The 24,879-nt window shown below is 42.0% G+C and overlaps 3 protein-coding genes across 3 annotated transcripts; 2 read left to right on the top strand and 1 right to left on the bottom strand.

The window, feature by feature from the left end:
- The first annotated feature begins 1,488 nt into the window (after window positions 1-1,488).
- LOC115358110 (ceramide synthase 2-like) lies at window positions 1,489-17,975 on the top strand. Its single transcript, XM_030049934.1, has 11 exons — window positions 1,489-1,529; window positions 2,527-2,700; window positions 6,122-6,239; window positions 8,342-8,460; window positions 9,814-9,871; window positions 10,091-10,141; window positions 12,067-12,159; window positions 13,126-13,254; window positions 14,906-15,012; window positions 15,508-15,664; window positions 15,854-17,975. Exons 2-11 carry the CDS (start codon window positions 2,528-2,530, stop codon window positions 16,061-16,063), a joined length of 1,215 nt encoding a protein of 404 aa, XP_029905794.1. The 5' UTR covers window positions 1,489-1,529; window position 2,527; the 3' UTR covers window positions 16,064-17,975.
- A 1,069-nt stretch (window positions 17,976-19,044) lies between these two features.
- LOC115357947 (kelch-like protein 23) lies at window positions 19,045-21,157 on the bottom strand. Its single transcript, XM_030049709.1, has 3 exons — window positions 20,167-21,157; window positions 19,591-19,999; window positions 19,045-19,410 (listed from the first exon to the last, which is right to left on the bottom strand). The coding sequence occupies exons 1-3, from the start codon at window positions 21,155-21,157 to the stop codon at window positions 19,107-19,109; spliced, it is 1,704 nt and encodes a 567-aa protein (XP_029905569.1). The 3' UTR covers window positions 19,045-19,106.
- Window positions 21,158-21,884: 727 nt separating this feature from the next.
- On the top strand, window positions 21,885-23,935 carry lsm7 (LSM7 homolog, U6 small nuclear RNA and mRNA degradation associated). Its single transcript, XM_030048809.1, has 4 exons — window positions 21,885-22,011; window positions 22,252-22,342; window positions 22,578-22,649; window positions 23,425-23,935. The coding sequence occupies exons 1-4, from the start codon at window positions 22,006-22,008 to the stop codon at window positions 23,565-23,567; spliced, it is 312 nt and encodes a 103-aa protein (XP_029904669.1). The 5' UTR covers window positions 21,885-22,005; the 3' UTR covers window positions 23,568-23,935.
- The last annotated feature ends 944 nt before the right edge of the window (window positions 23,936-24,879 follow it).

Here is a 24,879-nt window from a genome sequence, read left to right as displayed (position 1 = left end):
ACAGAAAAGTAAAGCTCATTATGCATTTGGCTAAATAAACAACTACTATCTGGAATTTTCCCGGGGGTGCCGTGTCTCTCTTAGTGTTGTTACACTATGAAAGGTATGAGAGGCAGCGTCATGTGAGCATGGCTCTCAACCTTTCTAACTCACCTGTTGATTGATCTCAGTGACAGAAATTCCCTTTCTCTGCCAAGTCTGCTATTGTTCTCTGACTTGGGTCCCACCCTAGACAATAAACATTTTCATGTCCTCTGTTTGATGAATGTCATTAATGATATACTGTGGAATTACATATTTAAGACTTATTGGATTACAAGGCCAAAAGTAACAACGTAACATTAAATTAAATGGTGATGAGACATGTGCAGGTTACCCGTCCTGTATTCTGGAAAATATTGACTTGAATAATTAGTATCTAAAAAGCAAGTTTTCTTAAAGTCCACCAATGCTGCATTGTTTCCCATTGTATTCTGTGGGTTTCCCCTAAGCACAGTCTGGTTTTGCAAAACAGATTTATGTAGATTTGTCTGATCCATTTCACTCCTGACTGTGTTGGTTGCTTGACCTCTGGCTGCCTAGTTGCTATACAGTTACTGGTGCAAGGAAGAGGATGCCTTTAGAAATGGTATATGGAAAGGGCAAGCAGGAAACAAAAACGCAGGGTTATGAAAGAACCACTAAAATGTTCCTTGTCTGTTCCCTGTGTGTGAATCCCTATTTTGGGCCATGCACTTCCTCCTGTAAGACACTATTCATTTCTCTTTGCACACCTTAAGAAAAAATGGGACAAGAGGGAAGTGTGACATAGTCAGACTCAGGTAATTTCCGAGGTGAGTTAACTTTGCTTTGTGTTGACTCAGAGCCAAAACATCTGACGCTGCCACGAGCAAAGATGCTCAGTTTCAGGCAGATTAGGCATGAACATCACCTTTGATGATAATTGTAAAAATAATTGTAAAAAAGGTTTTTTTTTTTTTTTTTACTTCTTAACTTTTGTAACAAGTGAAGAAGTGACTGTGGAGTTAGGTTAGAATTCTATAAATCAATCATTTTTCTTGAATAACTGTACTGTGTGTGTTGGATTATTCATCTTTACTTCAGGATGTTGACACTTGGTTTTAAAAATTGAGTGAAACCTTTGGGTGGAATGTAACTATCTCACATCACTGGGACAATTTTTCACTTGTTTTGACAAAATACAGAGGCCAAGTGTCTTGTTAAGGTGGATCTTTTTCGGTGAATCACTCAGCGTGTCTAATGTGCTGCACATGGGAAAGCAAAACTGCTGTCAGAATCGTGGCGTGTTGTGTTACTATGATAACCGACTGATAAAACCTGTTTCTGGGGACGAGAAAATAAAGGCCATATGTTCATCGCATGCTGTGACTTAAAAACCAGGGAGATGATGGGGATGACGATGACAGCGCGTCCCTCCGCCCCCCAGCAGGCGCAGGTTGCGTCAAACGCTCCTCCTCGCCCATTTTGCCGCTGCGCGCTTCCCATCCCCATCACAAGACCGCCGACAGGTAACCGCAATATTGCGTATTCTTTAATAACATTTGTGTGTTGCTATTGATTATCCGGGGGAATATAATAGCTTGATCTGCTTAATAACGACAGCTGTTTGCTGATCGGGCTGTTCAGTCAGGGCTGTGTGGCTCTAGCGGGCTTCTTGGGTACTTTGGCTTTATCGATAGCCCAAATTTAGTTTTGCTCTTAGAATAAAATTATTATTATTTGTCTGTGTAGAGAAAGCGCTGTCTTATTATTCCTCCACGCTTGGTCTCTGGCCGCGCCTCCCAGCCCTCTGCCGTGTTTTGGTTCGTCCTGCCAGCTCCATGCAGCGCAGCGGCAAACCTCATCAGGCTGTGCGGCACCACAATCAATATGAATATGTGACGAAAGCAATGTAGCAGCTGATCGATCCGATCGGCTTTAATTCATGTGATTTCTTATCGCAAAATTGTGTGTGTGTGTGTGTGTGTGTGTGTGTGTGTGTGTGTGTGTGTGGCGTGCGTGTGCGCGCGCGCATAACAGAATGTGAGGACTTGAAGTCTTACTTGCTTTAAGGCTGCATTGTTCACGTTTTCTTGAGAGTCACTCAGGCTTTTGCTGGGATCAGGGGCCACAAAGGGCCTGTTTTGTCTGGTGGAGCAACCTAAGCGCTGTATTATGGTTTAATGAACCTGGGTGGCAGGACAAAGGCTAATTCTAACACTGGCACCGGACTAAAACACGATTACTCCAAACTAGAGAACATGTACGGTGTGGAGGAAGGCCTGGTGCTCACTGATACTGTGAACTTTGGAACAAAATGTCTTATAGTCTCTCTGGGTCTTTTCATTTCTAATCTAGAGGGCCTCAACTGCTGTTTGGCATAAATATTAAAAATACATCAATGTTTAAACAGTTTGGATATGCTTTGGAGACTGGCAAACTCTCAAATGGTACATCTTGTGTTTTTTCTCCTCTCCTCTCCTCTCCTCTCCTCTCCTCTCCTCTCCTCTCCTCTCCTCTCCTCAGGATGGAGGACATATTGGATGAATGGCTGTGGCAGCAGGAGTACTGGCTTCCTCCTGGTATCAGCTGGCAGGACATTGAGATGGAGCATGAGGGTCACTACCCCATGCCCAGGGATCTCCTCTACACCCTGCCGCTGGCCTTCGGCTTCATCGTGTTCAGATACGTCTTTGAGAGGTGAGTCATACCTGCCTGCATCCTCGCATCCTCCTATCCTGCAGCCTCAAGTCACAGACGCATATTATTATGATCTTAATGGAAGCCTATGTAACCGATCGAATGCTTTAAGACATACAGTAAATGATGCCATGAAAAATTCCCCTTTCAAGCGCAACCCTTTTGACTCTCAGCAGGTGTAAGCAAATGAGTCAAAGTATTTTAATTGATTTGCAGGCTGGTTTGCTCTCTGCTGAGCTGCCTGTGACTCTCCTTTACCCTTCAGGAGTGTTCCCAGCAGATGGAGGATGGAGATTGGACAGACAGTGGGAGGCAGACTTCATGAGTAGACAGTTTTAGCTGCTGATGTTGTGAAAGCCCTTTCTCCTCCCAGGGAGATTGGGTTCAGCCTGATGTGTGTGTTTGTGTGTGTGTGTTTGAGAGAGAGAGTGAGACAGAGAGAGATGTGGTGATGATGGTGGAGGTTTCCCTATAGCTGATGCAGCCCAGTAACACACAGGAGTGATGGGATAAATTGAATTTCCTGATCTTGAATGGCTAAAGATGCTGATTCAGGGTAGTAATTATGGACAAATAGTACTCACCAGCAAGAACAAAAGACAGGACAACTCTGCAAAACTCCCAGTTGTGCTTATTATGAATGTCTTTATGTGGTATCTGGAGACCTCACAGTGAAGGTCAAAACACCAGTGACGACATGAGGGACTGGGTCTTATCTCCGATGTGTGATAGTGAAGATGAGCAGACGAACATGACAGTTTACATTTTAGTCTCTGTAAACATTCAGCTTCTTTAATGCACCGTATTACCAAAGACTAAAGTAAATAAGAATACATGAGGACATTCATTTAACATTTGTCGTGTTTTTTCAAGTCTTCAGAGTTTACTCAACAACCAGCTGGCCAGGTTCAGATGAGTTTTCAAAGGGAAACAATAGTCTTCTATGCAAAACTGATATGTATAAGTACAACAAAAAGGACTTGCACCTAAGCAAATAAGAATGCAAATAGTGAATCAACCTCCTCTACAATTAGTAATGCAGGGCAGCAGATGAGAAGGCTTTTATTTTGGTGGCTACTAGCTGTATGGAAGCCCATTTCCTCCACGGAAAAAAAGTTAAATCAAAAAAGTCAAAATTATGAGATAAAAAATGGAAATCATGAGATAAAATGTGTGCATGGTGAATCCATCTGTAACCGTTTCCAGAAGCTGTTCAGTGAAAGTTGCCACCTCAGCCACATCGGTTTTGTTCTTTCGACGCCAGACCTGTTTCTTGCTTAAAATTCTTTCAAGGGTGCATTTGCTTCAGAAAGTCCATGTGAATCAGCGAGCAAATTAAGTATTTCATCTGTTGTAAAGTCACATCTATGTGTACTCACAATCCATCTGAAATTTAACAGAACTCACACCAACACAACTCATGCCGAAGAGCTGCTGCACTTGGACAGCTGTGTCAAAGTATTTCATAATTTCAACTTTTTATCTCCTAATTTAAACTTTTTTATCTCATAGTTATGACTTTTTTATCTCATAATTTTGCCTTTTTATCTCATAATTTCAACTCTTCCATCTCATAATTTCTATTTTTTTTTTTAATCTCTTAATTCCGACTTTTTACCTCATAATTATGATTTTCCATAGGGATTCTTTTTTTCTGCTTGCGGAAATGGGCTTCCATATAGCTGAAATTCCCAGACCAGCAGGGAAAAAGAGCTGAACAAATTGAATTCTGTTTCCCTCGAGCAAGGCTGGTTGACAGTAGAAAACTGGTTAAGTCTCTCCTGTAAAAGAGATGCTAAAATTCAATTCAGGCCAAAGAAGGGATGGTAACACCTCACAGCAAGATACAAAAACTCCTGGGTAATTCCCAAGGAAAAAAAAAACAGGCATTAACTGCCAGCTAACAAATAGTTAACACCTTGTTCCTGAACAACTCTGTATCAAGTACTGCATAGTAGGTAATGAATTATGTTGCTAAACCACATGTAATTATTAGTTTACTACAAGGAACACAAACATTACAGCCAATAAAGAGGTAATAAGGAAGTAATGATCTGAGCACCTTATTCAGAGTTAATCATGAGCAGTGCATTAAGTAGCTGGTCATTATGAGAATTCACAGTTATCCTGAAATTGCTAATTAGGTCATGGTTAATTAACATGTAATCTAACAGTTGGTATTTAAGAAACTTAATATTATACATTTTGAAATACTTGATGTATTCAGGAACATGATAACTCGTCTACACCCTAAGAAATAGTTAAAAATCAGAAATTAGTCATTCAATATTTCTTCTCTTGCAGTTTATTCTGGATTTTTTCCTCCGTATTATAAAGTGTTACCAAAAGCATAATCAAAACTACACCAACAACTTGCTGACTGTATAAATCTAAAACATGGTAGTGTTTTAAAATGTTCAGCCTCAACAGTCAAGTTGTAAAAGGCTTACACCAGACTCACACAGGTGGCGGGTGGTTGGTTGTTTGTGGCAGGACTAACAGGAATTCCAGGTAGAAATGTCCGGAGACAGGATTTGGAAACATGCGATGGAGGAGCAGATAGGAAACTTGTTTTTTGCATGCTTTTCCTTATCAGCCCATGTATGACACTGGGTACTGTACGGTGTGCACCTGGCCAGGGCTGCTGCCGTCAGACCTGTGCCGCTGTTTTGTTGCTGTCTACCTTCATCAGGTATTTATTAGCAGGATTAGTTACATCAGACCTGTAGTGGAGCAGAGTACAGTAAATAACAGCATCCTGCGTGCTGAATACCAGCATGCGTGTCAGTGTGCGTGCATCGGTCTGTTCGCCTGGCTGTGTGATAGCTGTGGTGGAAGAGTCGCTTTTAACGTTTAGTTTAGAGCCGAGTAGCAGGCAATCAGCTAGGAGATAAAATGATTTGTTTGTATTTGACTCTGAGGAGGAGCGTGTGTGGGGTGGAGGTTCCTGTAACCGGAGAGCACTTGTGTCACGGTGTAAAGCTGTCCTGACCTCCTCCACCCTGATCTCCCCCTCCCTGATCTCCCCCTCCCTGTCCACCTTAAGGTGATCATCTGTGTGATAGAGTTACATACCTACACAAGTGTACACACATGCACGCACATACACACACACACACACACACACACACAAACACAGATCAAATGTCTCTTGATTGCATATCAGCTAATGACAAAGGCGGTCTGGCCAAATGTCACAGTATTCCTCTGGAAGTGGCTCTGCAGCCTGTCAATACCAGAATAATGAGCGATCCTGTTCCCACTACACTGTACTGTACTGTGTTTCGGCTCACACGCTGCACTGTTGTTGATCTCACAGCACTTGTAATGGTTGTGCCTTGACAGTCCAAGTTTTTGTATTGTCAAAATTCAAGTTTGTTTGGAAGACATAAACGTTGTCTTTTGTTTTCTGTCCTCCCAGGCTTGTTGCCCTGCCGTTAAGTCGATGTTTAGGCGTGAAGGACCGGATTCGCATTCGAGCCCCCTCTGTCCCAAAGCTGGAGGCTTTTTACAAACAGCACAATCGGCAGCCCTCTCAGGTTCGTATTCCTGTGGTCCTTCACACGCTTCACACAGCTCTTAGCAACTCTTGGCGCCACTGTTAACGGAATTAGCCACCAATTGGCGTGCGGGACACATTGGTACATCCTGTGCTGTGTTCCCCTTTCGGGTGATTGTATTTAGCCTCGCAGAGTTCATTCATTCAATTTGTCGCAGCATGCAGACCTCAAACTGCCTGGAAGCATGTTCCCACAGGTATGCCATGTAACCCTGCAGAACAGGTGCAAAGTCTGATGGGAGTTTTTGCCTGGAGAAGTCAGCTCATTATGAGTGTCACCCTCAAATTTGCAGCATTACCTCTACAAATACATAATGATAAAAAATGCATGAGACAAATGTATGAGACAGTTTCACTTTTGTGTTTTTTGAAGCAACAGGTGAAACACACTAGACTGGGTGGCTGGGTGTGGTTGTGTGACTGTGTGGTTCTTTTGAATTGGATGAGTTGTCGTCTGTCTCGCCCAGGGAAGAGGAAGTCGCTGCAGGTAAGTAACAGGAAGTTCACAGAGAGTCGCCCAGCTCATGTGAGTCACGCTAGGCGCTTGATGAGCTGACACTGTCATAGTTGGCATGTTCAGATACAACAACTTGATGCAAGAAATGTTTTGTTTTAGGTGTGTCCGCGTTACACTGTGTAATGATGCCGCTTCTTTATTAAACATCCCACTTACAGTAAAAATTGAGCTGGCTTGTCTGTCCAGCTGTCATCAGCTGCCTTTTATATCCTTTTGAAATAAACACAAACGAATTTTAAAACACCTTGGATGTTGATCTAGTTTGGATGGAAAGTAAACTAATCCTCACAATATCGCTCCAACCACCCATGCATTGAAAAGTGGTTACGACATCAGGCTCGTCTCATTTTTCGTGGTTGTGTGTTTCATAGTGCAAAGACAGGAGAGAGTTGTCTTCATTTTCAGGTGCCTATCTTCCTTGTCAGGTGCGGTCAAGCAACAGCGAAGGTTAGATTCACATGGAAATTCTCCACCCGTCTCTTGGTTTCACTTGGCATCAGAACTCAGACGTTCCTGTGCTGACATGCAGGGCTCTGCACCTGTCTGGACTAGTGACTCAGTAGTGTGTGCAGTTTGAGTGTGTGTACGTCCTGACTTATTTGCAAATCCCCCGTTTCCATGAGGCCGGGGCTGTGCATCTGTCTGATACCGTTGCTGTTCCACCATGAATATCCCAGGCTACAGGCACTTTACAGAGCAGACAGCTGAGGATATTGATTCATCTAAGATTGATGCGTTCACCAGTGCACCACACAACACTGCTGTCAAATGAGATCCTCGTAACTCCAGTTTTGTCAATAACCATTTACAAGGTCCTCCACAGGTTGAGAGTATTCTTGACCTTCTCACAAAACCATGAATTTCCAAAAGCACATGGGTGTTCCCTAAAAAAACAAAAAACAAAACAAAACTACAGGTTCATTTCCTTTTTTCTTGAGAAGTGGACATTTAAAGGATGCCAAGTACTTGACATAAGCTGTAAAAATATGTTACAACACTTAGCCCAGGGTGCTACAGACAGACAACATGTCCGAATAATAAAAAAAAAAAAACTCAGATGTGGGCTGTATTGCTTGTGTCTATCAAGCCAACTTGCTTGAAACATTGGACTCTCCCACAGAATGACACACTTTTAGAATAATTAAGTATCTTGCCAATACAAGGAGACAAACAATGATCGTGTTACACACCAGTCAGCAGAAAACAAATACTTGGATTGAACACATTTGTCACTGCAGGAGTCCTCCACGTAGAGCAGAATAGATAGAATGTGTGGTTTGTAATGTCTGCATTCTCTAATGAAGTGATAAAGCAGCCGCCAGGGAGAGCAGTAATGAGCTCAGGCTGGTAATACATCACACCTGCTGCACCACATCCTGCAGAGCGAGAGAGCAGCTTGCAGCCAGCAGGTCACATTGTGCAAAACTAAATGTCAAAGTGATGGAATAACAGAAATTCAAATGCACCACCACCATTCTAAACCTAACCTTATGCATTTTGTGTGTGTGTGTGTGTGTGTGTGTGTGTGTGTGTTTGTGTGTATGTGTGTGTGTGTGTGTGTCTAGAGCGAAGTGGTGGCCTTGGTGAAGCAATGTGGACTCTCCCAAAGAAAGATCCAGACCTGGTTCAGACACAGGCGGAACCAGGACCGACCCAGCAACAGCAAGAAGTTCTGCGAGGCCTCGTGAGTTCTCTCTCTCCCTCTCTCTCTCTCTCTCTCTCTCTCTCTCTCTCTATCAGCCTAAATCCTGCAGTGCGGCTGCAACGGGGATGAGCATCCTGTCACAGATTTGCATGATTTGCCCAAATGACATTATGGTGTCAGGCACCGGCAGGACAGGAGGAGATGAATCGAAAGTTAAGAGCAAGTACAGAACAAGTGAATGCTCTGTTGAGGGAAAGCTGGACTCACCACTGATATGCCTTTTTTGCTCCAAAGCATACTGGAGTCCAGTTCCCGGGTCGTGCTGTTGGAATAGGGTTCAAGGGCAAAGTGAACAGTGAAGCTCATGCAAGGAGGAGGAGGACGAAAGCCTGTCTTGAGGTCAAGGATGCTAGAAAATAAGGGTTGAAAATTGTAGCGCACAGTCACAAATGGTTTGTTTTTTTCTCTGTTATTAGTCAAATGATCTTTTGCTAGAATAAACTTTCAATAATTTCAGGTCTGTGCTAGTAGCCCTCTCGTAATTGCTTGGGCAAATTGATTCTTTCTTTCTATTCTTAGTATCTGGATCTCTGAAACCATAACAGCTACAGCAGCCAAACTTTGCAGCTGGGTTGGAAATCTGACCTCCTACTCAGGCGATAAAAAATACACTGATTGGCTTGATGGTGGCCCATGAACTCAAAGAGTAAATAGAGCGATTGGTTCCCCCAGTGGAAACAGGAGGAAGAGTTCCTGGTTCCTGTGTTGTGGAGACAGTTCCTGTGGTGGAAAAGGGGTGTCTCATCCCTTTATTTATTTATTTATTTATTTTTTGGTATAAAGCGTCATGGACTGGTCAGGGTGGTCACAACATGAGCATCCTATATGCAGTTTACTGATGTCTGAGTGTTGATGTTTTAAACTGTTGCCTTTCACTGCCATTTGAAGCCACCAGTGTGTAATTTCCTACTGAAGCTTTAAAGCCACAGATCTTTTTTTCCTGTTATTTCTTGTACTTGGCAGATGTTGTGTTGTCAGGCCTTTGTTGAGATCTTTCAGAGAACGTCCCTGTTAATAAAGAGGTTCATTTGCAATGTAAGATACAAAACAAAGGCTATCACATAAATAAAGCATGTTGTTTTCCTTACTTTTGGGCACAAAATAGTAATTTTTGAGCTCAGAGTCACGAGTGCTTCCAAAACAAATAAATATATAAATCATTTTTTCCCCCCAAAAGCAATGCACATTTTGCAGTTGTAGCACATATATATAGAGGTATGAGAATGCAGCATTCTTCTGTTTTTGAAATTTCATGAATGTGTCAAGAGTGATTCATACTGACAGTGACGGATGGCATGAAATGATGTTTGTTTGTTTTGTTTGTTTTGTCAGTTGGCGTTTTCTCTTCTACCTTATAGCATTCACAGGAGGGCTCGGCTGTCTATTTCATGTGAGTCACTTTTGTTAATCGCATTTGCATACGATTTGCACAAAGTGAAAGAATAAGAATGGTACAATACTGGCCCTCCTTGTAGCTGATATTTTGTTGGGAGTGAGCACTACTGCTTACATGCATTTCATGACACTAGGTGACCCTATAGCTCATTTTGTAATTTGCTCAGTTAGAGCGTGTGACCGGTTCATGCTGATGTTTGTTTCTGTGCCTCAGACTCCGTGGCTGTGGGACCACCGAGAATGTTGGAGGGGCTACCCGAAACAGGTGAGCAGAAAACAATTTCCAACCTGTGCCTGTCTGTTTTCGACAAAAACCTGGGAGAATGATGGCTTTTGACCCTGGGCTCCAGCATTTTGAATATAAGCCTAAGTGGCACACCACAGCGCCATCACCAGGTCAAAACTTCACTCTCAATAGCTAATAGATAGTGATGGGTCAAATCTTATAAAACTTTGGGAAATGATGCATTTTTACATGTCCAGCATCCACAAAATGACACTGATTGCTATACTGCAGCGCCGCCAACAGGCCAAAAAGTTCCCAAGCCTCAAGCAGCAATATCACGTATTTAAAAAATGGACACCCAGGCTGAATTGAACCAATCATCAGGGACATAAAGACTTGGAAAAACTATCACCTCAATTTGGAAATGAATCAGCTAATATTTCAAAAACAGATAAATCTATCTTAAGAAAGCAAGAAAAGCTCTCTCTCTCTCTGTGCTCTAATTCATGTCTTGTTTCTTTTCGGTCAGACCTGTGCATTTTTAGATTGTACAGAACAGAGTTAGATCAAACTGCAGCATAAATTCAACCTGCTCTTTACTCTCCAACACCTTTGGGCAACACACTAATACCATTAACAAAAACACAAACTGTGTTTTTAACGGTTGCCTCGCCTACAGCCCCAGTCTTCAGGCTGTCTGGAAGGATTTTGAGACCCTCATATTGATTGGTACGCTTCGCCCGCTGGCTAACTTTCATGTCCATTCCTCCACTTCCTTTATTTTTATGTTTATGGATTTCTTTTTTTTTTTTTTTTTAATATCCATGCCTTGAGCTTCAAAGGTTCATATTTCATCCGTGCGGTAGGTATGCTTAGGTGTTTTCCCTCCTCCGCTTTTGCTCAAATGTTCTTTCTGTATTTCCTTTTCATCCAGCAGTTCAGACATTCCTCTTGGGGACCCAGCCCTTCCCCATGAGGGTCATGAACTCTAACAAAAAAAACAGCAGAAAAAAATGCATACCTACTGCTCTGTGTATCTGCAGTTAGACTGATTACAGTTGTGCCATAAAACTGTTGACCGTTTCCTTTTCTGTGGTTTCATGGCCTCTAGCAGAGAGAGAGAGGATGTGTTGTTTTAGGGGTTGGATGTTTCAGTCGGCTTCCCTCCATTGTGTTGCTCCAAGGACTTGGAGTGCTGCATGCTCTGTGAAGGGTTTTGGTGTTTACATTTCAGCCAGTGCATCCTCACTTTCTTTGAGGACACACACATTTCCTACTTTTGAAAGCAACCTGTGGTTTGAGGTGTGTATGGGAGTGTAAAGAAGCTCTTTTATGTCCAAACTAGTCAAGCATGTGCTCCAGGTGTGCTGAACCGTGGGTTTCTCTTGTTTCAGCACTACACACACACACACACACACACACACACACACACACAGCAGAGAGAGTCAGGTTGTAAATGCTCAGCTGTGCAGACTGCAGTAGTTCTTAGGACAAAGGGTTCTTTGCAGATCTTTCTCAGCACACAAGTGTGGGACAGAGCCAAAGGTAGTCTGCAATATCAGTCCATTCAAGCCTGTCAGCTATTGAGTAGCCTCTTCCTTGCTGTTTTATTAATGTGTGTACAGGAGTACACCTGTCTTTTTGCAACACAAGCACTTGGATTAGCTCATGGTTGTATGAAGAGACAACTGCCAGTAGTTTGACCAAAATGTGTTGGGGGTTTACTTAGTTTGCTTGCTAATGTGAGAAAGGTGAAAGTCATACCTGTCTATGTTGTTGCACAGTAACTTAAACATCTCTATACCATGAGCTGATTAGATGTTATCTTGTTATTGTACGCACATAGCTTCATCTACAGGATGATTGCCTTCCACTATGTAGATAAGTGCAGTTATGTAAATACATGTGTTGCAGCCACATGATCATGTCAGTTTCAACAATTATTCCCCTCCCTTGTCCTCCAGCCTGTGGCTCAGGAGCATTACTGGTATTACATATTGGAACTGGGTTTCTATTGGTCGCTGCTCCTCTGCGTCTCTGTGGACGTCAAGCGAAAAGTGAGTATAATCTTGATCTTCATGGATGCACACACGCACAAACACACACTTACATTGCATGCACACGAACACACGCGTTCAGTTTAAATCTCAGAATAACTTCCTGTTGCCAAATGGAAGAGCTTTTAGTCTTACAGTGAACATTTCTGATTTGTATCTCATGTTTCCTCTTATCTGGTGCCTCAGACTTAAACTTTTAATCAAATGGCCAAAACCAAAAGCCAAATGTCATCACTCAACCTCCGTTTGGACTTGATGTTTTACACTGTGTAATCTGAATGTTGATAGCACCATTAATCGGCGGGTAATTTTTTCCCCCTTTTGCACGATTACACTTAATACAGGATTATACATCGGATTATTCCCTGTTACATCACAACTTTGTGTACTTGCAAATGTTGTCATTCCAAACCCAGTTTAGGACTGTTTTTGCATGGTGATGCAGGATTTAGAGTCATCTCCCACTGAAGTATGGGTTTATTTACTTCCTCATACTATAAAATCCACCAGCACAGAAAGAAAAGAAATAAAAATCTGTGGATCTTTGGGCTGAGTTGTTGCTGGCTGTCATCCTCCAGAAACAAAACCAACCTAACCCAAATGTAGTGCAGCCAAACCATTCAGACTGTTTTGCTAAGATAATAAATAACCTCTCAAAATCTGTGGAGGCTCACTATAAAGATGCCATAAGTGCGGTGAACATAGTAGGTCTAGTTGAACTGAAGTCTGTTTGAAGTTGGGCTCAGGTACAGCGCTGCTTCATCTGAGCTTCTAAGCCGCGGATCAAAGACGTCTGAGTTTGAAACATAACAGCAAATAAATCTGGATCGTATGTAAATCTGCCTTTACGGTGCATGGGCTGATTTACATGACCACAGATGCAGAACTGCTGAAACCTTAGTTTTACCGTATCTCTCTAATACTGTGTGGTCTTTTTGTATTTATGTGCGTGTGTGTGTGTTCCAGGATTTCAAGGAGCAGATAATCCATCACATCGCTACCATATTCCTTATTGGTTTCTCCTACTGTGCCAACTATGTGAGGGTTGGCACGCTGGTGATGCTGGTCCACGATTCCTCTGACTTCCTTCTCGAGGTAAAATACCAGCAAATTAATTCAGTCGGCCATGCTAAAACATTATTTCTCGAATGTCCCTGAGGTGTCCCTCCCTCATTCTTCTGTTATGAATCTGAGGAGTAATTTCAGGATAAATCCATCACAGATCTTATTGTGCTTTTTTAGAAAGAGGCAAGGGACTGAGGAAGCACAAAATGAGGATGATAAAAGAAGAAAGATAAATGAATGTTTACAGCGAAGAGGGGCAGTGATTTGCAGCGCTTGAAAATGCTGAAACAAGTTGCGCTCGACTTTGTGCAGTTTGTTCATTCTTCTCCGAGTCCCCTGACAGTCGTTTCATTAAAAGGTCATGGGGAGCTTGACTTGAATACAGGCATTGTGTATTCACTAACACAACATAATCCCGAGTCTACTGTAATGCAGCACACACAGGAGTTGTAAATAGCAGTGCATTACAGAATGTGGTAAAAATAAAAAATCCCATTTTTGGCTGCTGAATTTGAACCTTCTGAAGGACAATGAGCCCATTGTCCCTGGTTTTAAAGAGCTGTTTTGCCTGGGTGTCACATTTCACTGATACCATCTGAAAAATAATGATTGGCACTGTCATATCGGAGCTGATGAAATATGCAGAGCTTGCCTTGTGACCTCAGTCAGGCGTGGCTGGCTGCCATCTGTCCTCTGATGCAAGTTGAACAGGGGACAATAGCACAGGCGTCAGGTTGCACCGGTGACATCACACAGGTCGGCACATCTGTACGACTGTTGTAGCAGGACTGTCACCATTGAAGCACCCAATTATTAGAACTACAAATGTCTAAAGTGACCATCTGACCAAATAAATCCAAGATTCTTTTTATTTAAAATTGCTGAAGGTCAATTTAAGTGGGTACCCTTTAGACTCAACTGATAAAAATATGGGATAAGTGCAGAATTTGATGGTGGAGTCTATGTGGTTCTCATCTTCAATCTGACTGATAAATTAGGTGCCTATTTTATTGCATTTTTTTGTGAGTTGAGCCTACATGAACTCATGCATAATGCACCTTTAATTATTCCCATTTTCATTTCATTTTGTCAATAATTCAGTATCTCTGTTATTATGTAACAGATGTCCCATTCAAATAATAGACAAATTGTTTTGTAAATTCTCATAGAAGGCTTTATTATACAATAGTGAGCATTTTGTATGCTTGTTTTATATTTAGATTAGAAATTGTCCCAGTACCAGACTGTCTCCTTCATTTGAACACTGCAGTAGTTGAGTAGCTGCCATTGCCTGATAAGTGATGTTTTACTATATGCTGTGCCACTCTGTTGTAAGTTTCATTTCAAATAAAGTGCTTCTCTCAGCATAAAGTAAATTTTACAAAACAGGGTCAAGGTGGCCTAATGGTTTGAGAAACTGTCCTGTAACCAAACAGATTGCAGGTTCAGCCACTTCATCTCTATCTGCTCACTCATTGCACAGTGCGTCGCTCTGGAAATTGCTGTCAGCTTGAAGCCCACAATTATTAGTATTCTTACTGATCAAATCCAGGAATCAGCATGGATGTTGCATGAAAACTGATTATTGTACCTGTGGCCTCTGCGCTGTTTAAAGGATGCTTTGAGCCTTCTTTTTGCACTCTGTGGCAACTAATCAGGGCTATCCTTTTCCCTCTCCAAGTCTGCTAAGATGTTTAACTATGCTGGCTGGAGGAAGACGTGCGACACGCTGTTTGTCATCTTTTCCCTGGTCTTCCTGGTCACCAGACTGGTGGTTTTCCCTGGCAGGTGAGACATGATGGTGGTGTGTGGTTTTAAAGTTTATTTCTGAGATATCCTGTCACCGCCATGGTAATATAACAGCTAGCTTTTCTGATATTACTATACTAATGAAATGCAGTGATACAAAAAAATCTGGATTTACAGCTTACTGATTTACAGATTTATATATGGGTCTGATGCTATATTTTAATATCAGTCAAATCTATCATATCATATCTAATATATCAAATAGGTGTCATGAATGTGTTTATATTTGAAGTCACCTGCTGTTGTACTGCTGTCAAGTAGCTTGGTCTCTGCATACAACTATTAGAGTAGGTCAGCACTTGTAATTGTTTAAGTGTCTTGATGGTTTATAATATATAATGGGTTGATGATGAGGATTTGCACAACTTGACACCTGGTCACTGTGCTGTTATGAGAATGAGAAGAAACAAAGCCCACGTTGAGTGTACGATTATTATTTGACATTTTGTGCATGTGTGTGTGTGTGTGTTTCAGAGTGATCCACACAACCCTGGTGGTGTCTATGGATTTCTTCCAGCCCTTCTTTGGTTACTACTTCTTCAATGCCCTGCTGTTAGTGCTGCAGGCTCTGCACATCTTCTGGGCTTATCTCATCCTGCGCATGGTCTACAAGTTTGTGTTCCTGGGCAAGGTGAGAGGCTGTGCATCCTCAGCACCAGGCCGTCTGCGGAAAACATGTCACTGTGCAGGGAGTACTGATAATAATAATAGCTGATAATGTACTTTAATTTAATTTAGATTGTTCTTGGGGATATAAATCAAGTGTAGTAAGCGAGGCGATGAGTTGCACTTGGCTAAATAGAGTCATTATTTTCTCCAGGTGGAGCGAGATGAACGCAGCGATGAGGAGAGCGAGGTTGACGATGATGAGGAAGAGGAGGAGGAGCCTGAGGAGGAAGAGGAGGAGTGCAGCTGGGAGCAGAGAAAGGGAGCGATCAACTCCAAACTGGCGTCGCTGGCAAACAACTGTGTCCTGAACAACCTGACCAACCAGAGGAGTATGAGCAGCAGGCTGCCTAAAGCCAGATAGTAAAACTGTCCCGTGGAAACAGCCTCACCAGGCACAAGGTGCGCATCTCCTCCCCATCACTGGAAATTAAATGGTTACTGACATACGATTCATATTTATAGTGCATCCAACATGGTCCATTTATGATTTCAGAACAGGACAGGGCCCTATCCTGGAGTAAATAAACACACACAGATATGTGTCATTAGCGTCACCCATGGGTCAAGGTGGGCAAAAAGAAGACAGTCACATAAATATTTATAAGCAGCGGAAATGGAGATATGATACCCATGATACTGCATATTGTAAAAAATCTATATATTTATATATTTGGGCAAGCAATCAAACATTGGATTTCCTTTGCTATATGTGTAAATTACCTTGTTTGTCTTTTTTTCCCCTCAGATTTTATATTCATGCCTTATGCGTTTGCTTCACTGTGTAGTAATGAATAATTTGTAAATACTTGAGGATATTAGTACTTAAACTCTGTCATAATGCATTTGTATTCCATTTATTACCCCATTTTAGTTAGGTTATTTTTAAAATACAAACTCAAACTAATGTTAATTATTAAATTACATCTTTTAAACTGAGCACACTAGAGCCTTGTAGAAATAGCTCATTCTTCTGGCATCCTATACAGAATTCACAACAGGATTGATTGTACATAGACTAGTAAAGTAAAGAAATCTGATTGTAGTTAATATGTTGATAAACCAATGTATAGCCTAATTTTCTATGAGCACCATACTGAATAGGTAACAGTATCAGTTAATTTGTTTTACTCTTTGAAAGATTATGTAAAATAGCTGCAGCAGAAACTCCTTGGAGATGTATTTGGAGGAATACGTTATATTTTTCTGTGCAAGGTTTTGTCTCTGTTATGTTCAAAACTCACTTAGAATAGTTGTGGCGCCCCCTGGTGCACAAAAAGAAGAACATATCCCTGTAGAGTAGGCGCTTCCCTTGCCTGATATGATGATGCCTTTGTAAAAAAAAAAATGTTTTAGAGATAGGGACTTATTTCAGTATGCGTGTATTTTTGTTGCTTTTTTCTACTTTGAATGTGACAAGAGAGCTAGCAGCATGATTTCACCACAAGGATTTTTGTTCAAGTTTGTGCTACTGGACTTTGTTTTGTGCCTTGGCTACTGTTTTTACACTTTTCTGTGACAAGCACTTGACATTTAGCTCTGTGTGCTGGTAGGGATACCTTTACTTGACAAATACATGGGCAGGGTCGTCCTTGCTCCAGTATTGTGCTTGAGAATTTGGAGAGCCAGGTAGTGCCTCGGTGAGCCTGAAAAGTACCCACACTGCGGGTGGTACTGAAATGTGACATGATGTTTTAGAGTGTCGACTTGTCTAAAGATGTAAAATGCTGTATGGCTTGGAGGAAAGGAATGTCTCACTGCAATGTAAAGGTTTAATGATTTTGATAAACTTGGATAGCGTATTTTGATATGAATAAACTGGATTCTGCCACTTTCCTAGGAGCAGAGGAAATTCTTTGCTTTTTGCTCAGAGATTTGTGGACCGCGATGCGTTTTGTCCATCAAACACTGGAATACTGTGCGACACGAGACCCAGAGACTGAACGGCTGTGTTGTTGAACAGAGAAAAAATGACTAAGAGAGCTACTCACTAGGAAAAAGTTAAATGAATAATTTTGAAAAGATGCTCTTGCTCTTTCTATTTGGTGCTGAGGCAGTAGAATGTAAAAAAAGGAATTCTCAAAATGATTACCAAGGCAGAACTTTATGTGGTTAAAAAAATTTTTTAAAGTTCTTTTTTATCAGGCTTTTTCATCTTTGAATGAACCCACACACCTTTCTACATATTACATGTTACAACATATAGAAAATTGTGCAGGTCCACTTTGTTTCTACTCTAGAAGTTTATTCGACCCTGGTCTATGTGGACCAGCTCAGAAAAAAAAAAAAAAAAAAACTTCATCTTCTTACCCACAGAATCTTGTGCCTTAGGAATTATTTTCATTCTACTGCATCAACACTAAGTAAATGCTATTTTCAATATATTTTTGAAGATTTAGCCCTCAGTTGTCTAAGAGCATTATTCAGTATATTCTTGTATTCAGCTGCTTGGCTCGTCCACAGGGGGGTCTCCAAGGCTTTATGACTGTCAACAGCACAGCCTAGATTACAGAAGACATTACACACACATACACAGTATCACAACCAAAAGTGTGTGCTACATTTATTTTTACAAGTTTATTATGTGCAACCATGTAAGACAAGTGGTTGCTGTGTCCACAAACTGCAACTGTGTTTTTTTAGCCTCTCCCGTCAGAAGTGTTAAAGACACAGAAAGTGGTTTCTGAGCTTGGCTTCAATGATGGTCAACTTGCAGTGCACTAAAAGGGCTGATCCACTGAATGAATCACACTAATGACCGCAATGGGATTATTAGTATATTTATTTATTTTTTATTAGAAATACAGCTAAGGTATAACTGTTAGAATGAGAAAGGTGCCATGGTTGCCATGGTAATAACACGTGACTGGTTTTATTCTTTCATGAATGCACAATCGTGTTGGTTTTCTCACTCTGTGGCCAGTTGAACACTTTCAATAAACGACTTTTATTGAACAACAGTGCACTGTATGCAGTCTCATTCAAAGCTTATTGCAGTGGAGTTTGCTACTGTTAAAGGTGCACTGGGCATAATTGCCAAGGGGGTTATTTGAAGCATGACAAATGTGTAATGAGTACATAATTATTAGTGAGGTTGTGTGACTTTCCATCATATTACACTTTATTCCATGTTTTTTGCCAGTTGAATCTAAACGGTCCTCATTGTAAGCTACCCTTAGCAGTGCTGCACAGTACACCTTTAAATGCATGTTCATTTAAAACCTGTTTAAGAGAATTTATACTGTGTCTGCTACTTAGAAAATATGTTTTATATTTTGAATTCAATTCATGCAGAGAGTCTATTTACATTGTGAATAAAAAAATCTAATTTCTAACACACATGACCACAGGTATACATTTACAGTAGGCTGACTGTCGTTTCACCTCACTCAGTCACATCAGCCACATCATGTGACCATTCGCATTGTGACACACCCTCTTACAGGCACGGGGCAGGGTATGGCATCTTCCACTTCAATGCAAGTGTCTATGTAAGGGTCAAGCAGCGCCATGTTGGGGAATGCCTTGTTGATCTTCTTCTCACTGACCAGGTATATCTGTCCATTGACCGTCGTGCAGCCACAGAAAAACTTTCTGTCCAGGAACTCCTCCTCTAACACGGTCCACTCGTCTGTCTCCACGTCCAGACGCAGCGCTTGGCCTCCAAACAGGTAGAGGGCACCGTTGAGCTCTGTGGCCACAAGGTCATATCTGGTGATGGGACCCAAATACAAATGAGTGTATGTAATTTTAATGGCATTACATGTGCAGTTATTCTCCTGTCAACCTGATTGGTGTCATTTACATGATATGCCAGTCATCATATTTCAAAAATCAAAGAAGAGTGTAACATAAAAAGTAAGTGTACACCTGATATGAAATTTCACTCACCGTGGAAATGGAGAATAAGAGACCACGTCCCACTGATCAGCGTCCACCACGTACCTCTGAATTCCACTGTACACCTCCCCATTTTCATCCAGTCCACAAGCCACATAAATACGTGATCGTAGAGTAGCAGTGGCTGCCCGCTCCACGGCCCTCACCATTGGGCTGATGGTTTCCCAGCCCTCTGATCCCAGGACAAGCCTCTCTACATCAGCCACGAGCCCCTCGTCCATGCTGCCCCCCAGGACGTACAGCACTGAGTCCAGGCCCACGGAGCAGTGGCTGTGCCTGGACTTCTGAAGGGCCGGCCCATCAAACCAGCGCTGGCTCCCACACTCGTACATCCTGACCCAGTCCACGCTGAACCACAGCACATCTCGGAAGTAGCCGCCTGTCACCACCACATTGTCTCCTATACGATAAAAAAGAATGAGAAAATTAACACTGGTGAATTCCTGTATTTACGTAATGGATGTGGACAGTAAATAATACCATTATGATCGTTATTTAACCCTTTTGCCTATCACCATTTTTGCTAAATTGCTACCATCATGAACATCCTGATAATCAAAGCATTACCTACTGCAGCCACAGAGTACTGTGTGAGGTTCTTCCTCTGCAGAGTGGCGCAGCTCTGCCATCTCCCACTGAGGGGGTGAAACTGGTAGAGGGCCTGTTTCTCCTGATCATGAGGCCCACCCAGGACAAACAGAGTCTCTCGAACCCTGGTCCTACGCAATGACCTGCCCATAGACCAAGATGCTGGGAAATGTTCGTTCAACATACAGATGAGCTTGGCCTTTGGGTCAGACCCTTTGATTCTGGTTAAAAGTTCAGTGACATAGGACAAAGAGAGGCACTCTGGCCTCACCAACTCAATTAGCTCCAGGAAGTGCTCCTCTCGTTGACGGTCAAAAGTTGTCCAGCGCAGTGTGACCTCCAGGGCCAGGTCGTCTTTGAGGATGCACAGGTCATCGCTGGCGAGAAGGTCTGCCATGCTCTCCTTGGACAGGGACAGGAAGTCTTCCTCAGAGGCGACAGCAGGGAAGTGTGTTAGCACCACCTGTCTGGCTGCCATGTAGAGTTGTGTGCATCCCCGCTGCCAAGCATAGGCCATCATCCCCAAGCAGTTGCTGAGGTGGAGCTCCCGTTCCAGGAATTTACAGCACAGCAGCCTGGCTCGCTCCAGTTGGAGGAAATCTGCCATCTCAAGGATTCCCAGAACGTTTTCCCTGTCCAGGGGGAGGATGGATGTCTGGCTGTACTCCATCAAGAGCCGGAAGGGCTCCAGATCGACTCCTTTGATCTCAACCTGCCTTTTGCTGCTCTCTATGCCACAGCCAAAGAACAGAGCTCTGAAGTAAGGACTTTGGACAGCCAGTCGGTGACGATTGACATAAAACCTCTCTCCCTCTACTTGTAGCATGGCATCAGGAATGCCATCAGGCTCAGATTCAGGCTCTTTTTTAAGTAAATCACACTCATCTTCCTCCAGTTTGTTTATCTGCTGAGAGGGAGCTGTGACTGTAAAGCTCTGAGTTTCCAGTTCCTTCTCTGCTCTGCAGGCCATGTCACAACTAACAGCCACAACAACACTTCTCCGCTTGCTGCCTCGGTGCCTCCCTCTCTCTGGTTTTAGAGCAGTGGTATTAATAGTCTATTTGCCACCGACTCCCTGCTGGCCTCCCCGCTAATGCAACAGAGAAAGGAGGTCAGTTTGGAAAGCCAAGGCTAATTATATCACAAAAAGGTCAGTTTGGAAACCAGCGAATAATTATAACAGGGACTCTCTCCAATTCTGTTGAATACTCCATTGTATTTTATTATTTTACAACACAACTGAATTTGTGACTCTGAGCACTTTCTCCAGTTTGCTAGAAATTTGGTAGTACAGTTAATAAACTCAACTTAACTGATCAAAAAAGCGGATATAAGCAGTTTGATTGCATGTAAAATGTTACATAATATTTTATTATTATAAGTAGTAGCAGTATCGTTGTAGTAGTTGTAGTGGTAATGCTTATTTTGTTATTAGTGTTTTGTTGTTGTTGTTGTTGTTGTTTTACTATTACTAAAGCACGTAAGCCTCACTAACCCTAACCTCTGTCCTTACAAGAGGCACCAGGTCGAGAAAAACAGCTACAAACACAAAACTTGTAAAGATTATAGCCCAGAAAAATGACAATAGATCAGAAGCAACGGCATATTATAATATTAGGACTAATTCATTATTATTATTAATACCGCAGGGTTTATAAGAGAGCTTGAAATATTTTACAGAGTCTTGTCTGTAAAATCTGTTTGTATCAATCAATATTAAATTGATTTTGGGGCACTTGCGCAGTTCCGTGCGCTCGACGATTTGATTGGTGGAAAAATCCACAGTTCAAAGTTGAACTTCCGTGTCGTTCTGTGAACATGGCGGTGAGTTCGTATGAATTTCGTTTCCATTCCCACTGCACATTGTTTGTGAACACACAGATATTCGTACTAATATTGTTGGCGAGCAGTTTTTATTGTGATATTATACGAGTGATATAACAGCTGTTTGCGGGCCGAGTGCACGGCGTGCCCCCGTGTTAGCGGAGCAAAGCTAACTGCTAGTGTCTGTGCTGTTTGACTCACGTTGACTTGTCCAAAACAATGCTGTTCTCCTCTGTGTAGGACAAAGAAAAGAAGAAGAAGGAGAGCATCTTCGACCTGTCAAAATACATTGACAAACCAATCCGTGTGAAGTTTCAAGGGGGTCGAGAAGGTGGGTACATTAAAGTCAGTAAACACCGGCTAACACGGCTAGCTAGTTAACTGAGGTAACACTGTGCTTCAGCGTGAATGTAGCCCTTTTGTTTGCTTTTGTTTATTGTAATCAGTGCTATGGCAGGGAGAGAATCGTACATGAAAGGCATCTCTACTTCAGATTTGAGTTTGCCCCACAGAAGTCTGTACGTGATTGCTTGAATGTGACGCTGAGGCTCGTTGTGTGTCCGCAGCCAGCGGCGTCCTGAAGGGCTTCGACCCGCTGCTGAACCTGGTGCTGGACGGCACCATCGAGTACATGAGGGGTAAGAGCCACACACACACACTGCATGTGCTGATACATGTTGTCTCATCCCTACATTACTGGAGAGCGTATCACCTCAGCCTCCAAACTCAAATGATGGAAGTATGACAGTTTCATGTTGCCCTGCTTTCAGCACACATGCCATTAAACCCCTAAATGAAATGTTTGCACTTGTGTATATATATACAGAAAGAGGGTACAAAACACTTGGCAATCATCTTCAACGGTCAAAAGTAGTTTGTTTTCCCATCATCTTCTTTGACCATATGGCAGGTGGAGGCAAGCAATGTGAATCAAACAAGCTTTTGACCGACATATTGTGTGCTGTGATTGTATGTATGCTGAATCTAAGACGAATCCCAACCATTCCGCATATCAGTCACTCATGCTACTGTATTGGCTAATAAGCGAGGGAACGTTCATCCACCACGTTTGACATGGAGATTTGTATGTTGAGGAGGCCTGTAGGTGCCCATTTTCATTCAGATATCTTAAGGTCAAAGGTCAGGTTCCCCCTTGAAAATGGCTATGCCAGATTTTCCCTCGCCAAAATTTAGCCTGACTTTATAGCAATATTTAGTCCCCTTGCTGACAACCTAGTATGACATACTTTTTAAAAAAATGTATTTAAAAAAAAAAAGAATCACAATACTTAAATGAATTGATTTTTTTTCCACCCCTATTTTTTTTTTTTTTTTTAATAAAGACTGATTCATTTTAAAGAGTTTAAAACTATAATTCTGACTGTTGTTTGATTGTAATCCTTGTCTGTCCAGACCCAGATGACCAGTTAAAGCTGACAGAGGACACGAGGCAGCTGGGGCTGGTGGTCTGCAGAGGGACGTCCGTAGTGCTGATCTGTCCTCAGGATGGCATGGAGGCGATACCAAACCCATTTATCCAGCAGCAGGACGGCTAACACACACCTCTCTCCTCTCTCAGTCTCACACACACACACGCACATATACTTGTACATTTTGTGAAGCAGTTTTTTGTTTCACAATCATTATTTTATTGTTTTGTTTTGTTTCTTTTAAATCATGTCACAGTAAAAATACTTTTGACAAAGCAGATTTTTGTTGTGAGGAATCATATGTTGGTTAGAAAAATGACACTTGATCGCACTTCACTTTTGTGTCTGTTGTGCAAATTTGATAAGACGTTTGAGTTGTAAAGAGCCACTAGTTTGGGCAGTGTTAACAGTACTGTTTCTTTTTATCCAAAATAAGTGAACTTTTTACTGTTCTTTGTTTTTGATAAGAAAATAAAATTGAAAATTCATATTTGTCCAGTCTCTAAAATTGTGTTTTTCCCTTGCTGTTGCAGTTTGTATACACAGAGGGAGAACTAGATGGCAGCATTTCACATGTAGATTTTAAACATGCAAGAAAACTTGGACAATTTTAATCAACATGAGCTTGTTTTCTCTTATAGTCTGAGTCCACTGTAATTTTTTTTCCCCATGCAAGAACTGAGCTCTATGATTGAGATGTTTAAGTGTGTTTATTGAGATAGAGGAAGTGTGTGTTGTGTGTGGACATAAGCCATTGAAGCCTATCCGCACACATACAAAGAGACATTTGTAGTTTGGGTTGGGAGGTCTTTTAAACAGGGTGGGGATAATGCAAACTGATTTACCTTAGGATTGTTCTTTGGATGGATGCAGGAGGTGCTTTGTGCATTTCCTCAAACACAAGTCAAACAAATTAAGCACTTTTGTCAAAAACTTGCCTCCAGTTACTGCTTGAGATAAGAGGAAGTATTGATTGTAAACAAGAAATTTGGCAGCTTAAATTGTCACACATTTGAATTGGTCATACTGCGTCTTCTTCTAGACTCAATCTTACTTTTTTGTCTCTACGTCTCACCTAACACAAAGACACTTTAACTGGTGAAATTGTACAATCTTTCTGCTGAACAAATCAAATACCACTGGATCTGGGCCTGTCACGAGCGGAGCATTAAAGGCATGGTGGGCTAAGGGTACCAGAAGCGATAAGAGAAACAGAGTAGTGTGACTATAATCCTAGTAAAAGAAGCCTAATAGTCTGCCAAGTGTAGTGAGCTCAGGGCACCGAGCCAGAGGTAAAGGGAGAATTCCAGCGCGCTTTGCCCCTCCCCTGCTGCTCAGTCACTGTGTCAATGGAGCACCTGCAAGCCTGGGAGTGAAAGGCATGTCGACTTTCCACCATATATTTTAGAACCTGCCCCGGACTGCACTATTTTTCTAA

The sequence above is a fragment of the Myripristis murdjan genome, chromosome 4 (genome assembly GCF_902150065.1).
Source record: "Myripristis murdjan chromosome 4, fMyrMur1.1, whole genome shotgun sequence".
In the NCBI taxonomy this organism is placed as follows: Eukaryota; Metazoa; Chordata; class Actinopteri; order Holocentriformes; family Holocentridae; genus Myripristis; species Myripristis murdjan.
This window is presented reverse-complemented; position numbering and strand designations above follow the sequence as displayed.

Coding starts and splice junctions, on each gene's coding strand:
- LOC115358110 (XM_030049934.1), top strand. CDS start 2,528: ATGGAGGACATATTGGATGAATGGCTGTGGCAGCAGGAGTACTGGCTT. Junction 6,240..8,341: donor ACAATCGGCAGCCCTCTCAG/GTTCGTATTCCT, acceptor GTGTGTGTCTAG/AGCGAAGTGGTGGCCTTGGT. Junction 13,255..14,905: donor CCTCTGACTTCCTTCTCGAG/GTAAAATACCAG, acceptor TCCCTCTCCAAG/TCTGCTAAGATGTTTAACTA.
- LOC115357947 (XM_030049709.1), bottom strand. CDS start 21,157: ATGGCCTGCAGAGCAGAGAAGGAACTGGAAACTCAGAGCTTTACAGTC. Junction 20,000..20,166: donor GTACTCTGTGGCTGCAGTAG/GTAATGCTTTGA, acceptor TTTATCGTATAG/GAGACAATGTGGTGGTGACA. Junction 19,411..19,590: donor TCTTATTCTCCATTTCCACG/GTGAGTGAAATT, acceptor TCCCATCACCAG/ATATGACCTTGTGGCCACAG.
- lsm7 (XM_030048809.1), top strand. Junction 22,343..22,577: donor GTTTCAAGGGGGTCGAGAAG/GTGGGTACATTA, acceptor GTGTGTCCGCAG/CCAGCGGCGTCCTGAAGGGC. Junction 22,650..23,424: donor CACCATCGAGTACATGAGGG/GTAAGAGCCACA, acceptor TTGTCTGTCCAG/ACCCAGATGACCAGTTAAAG.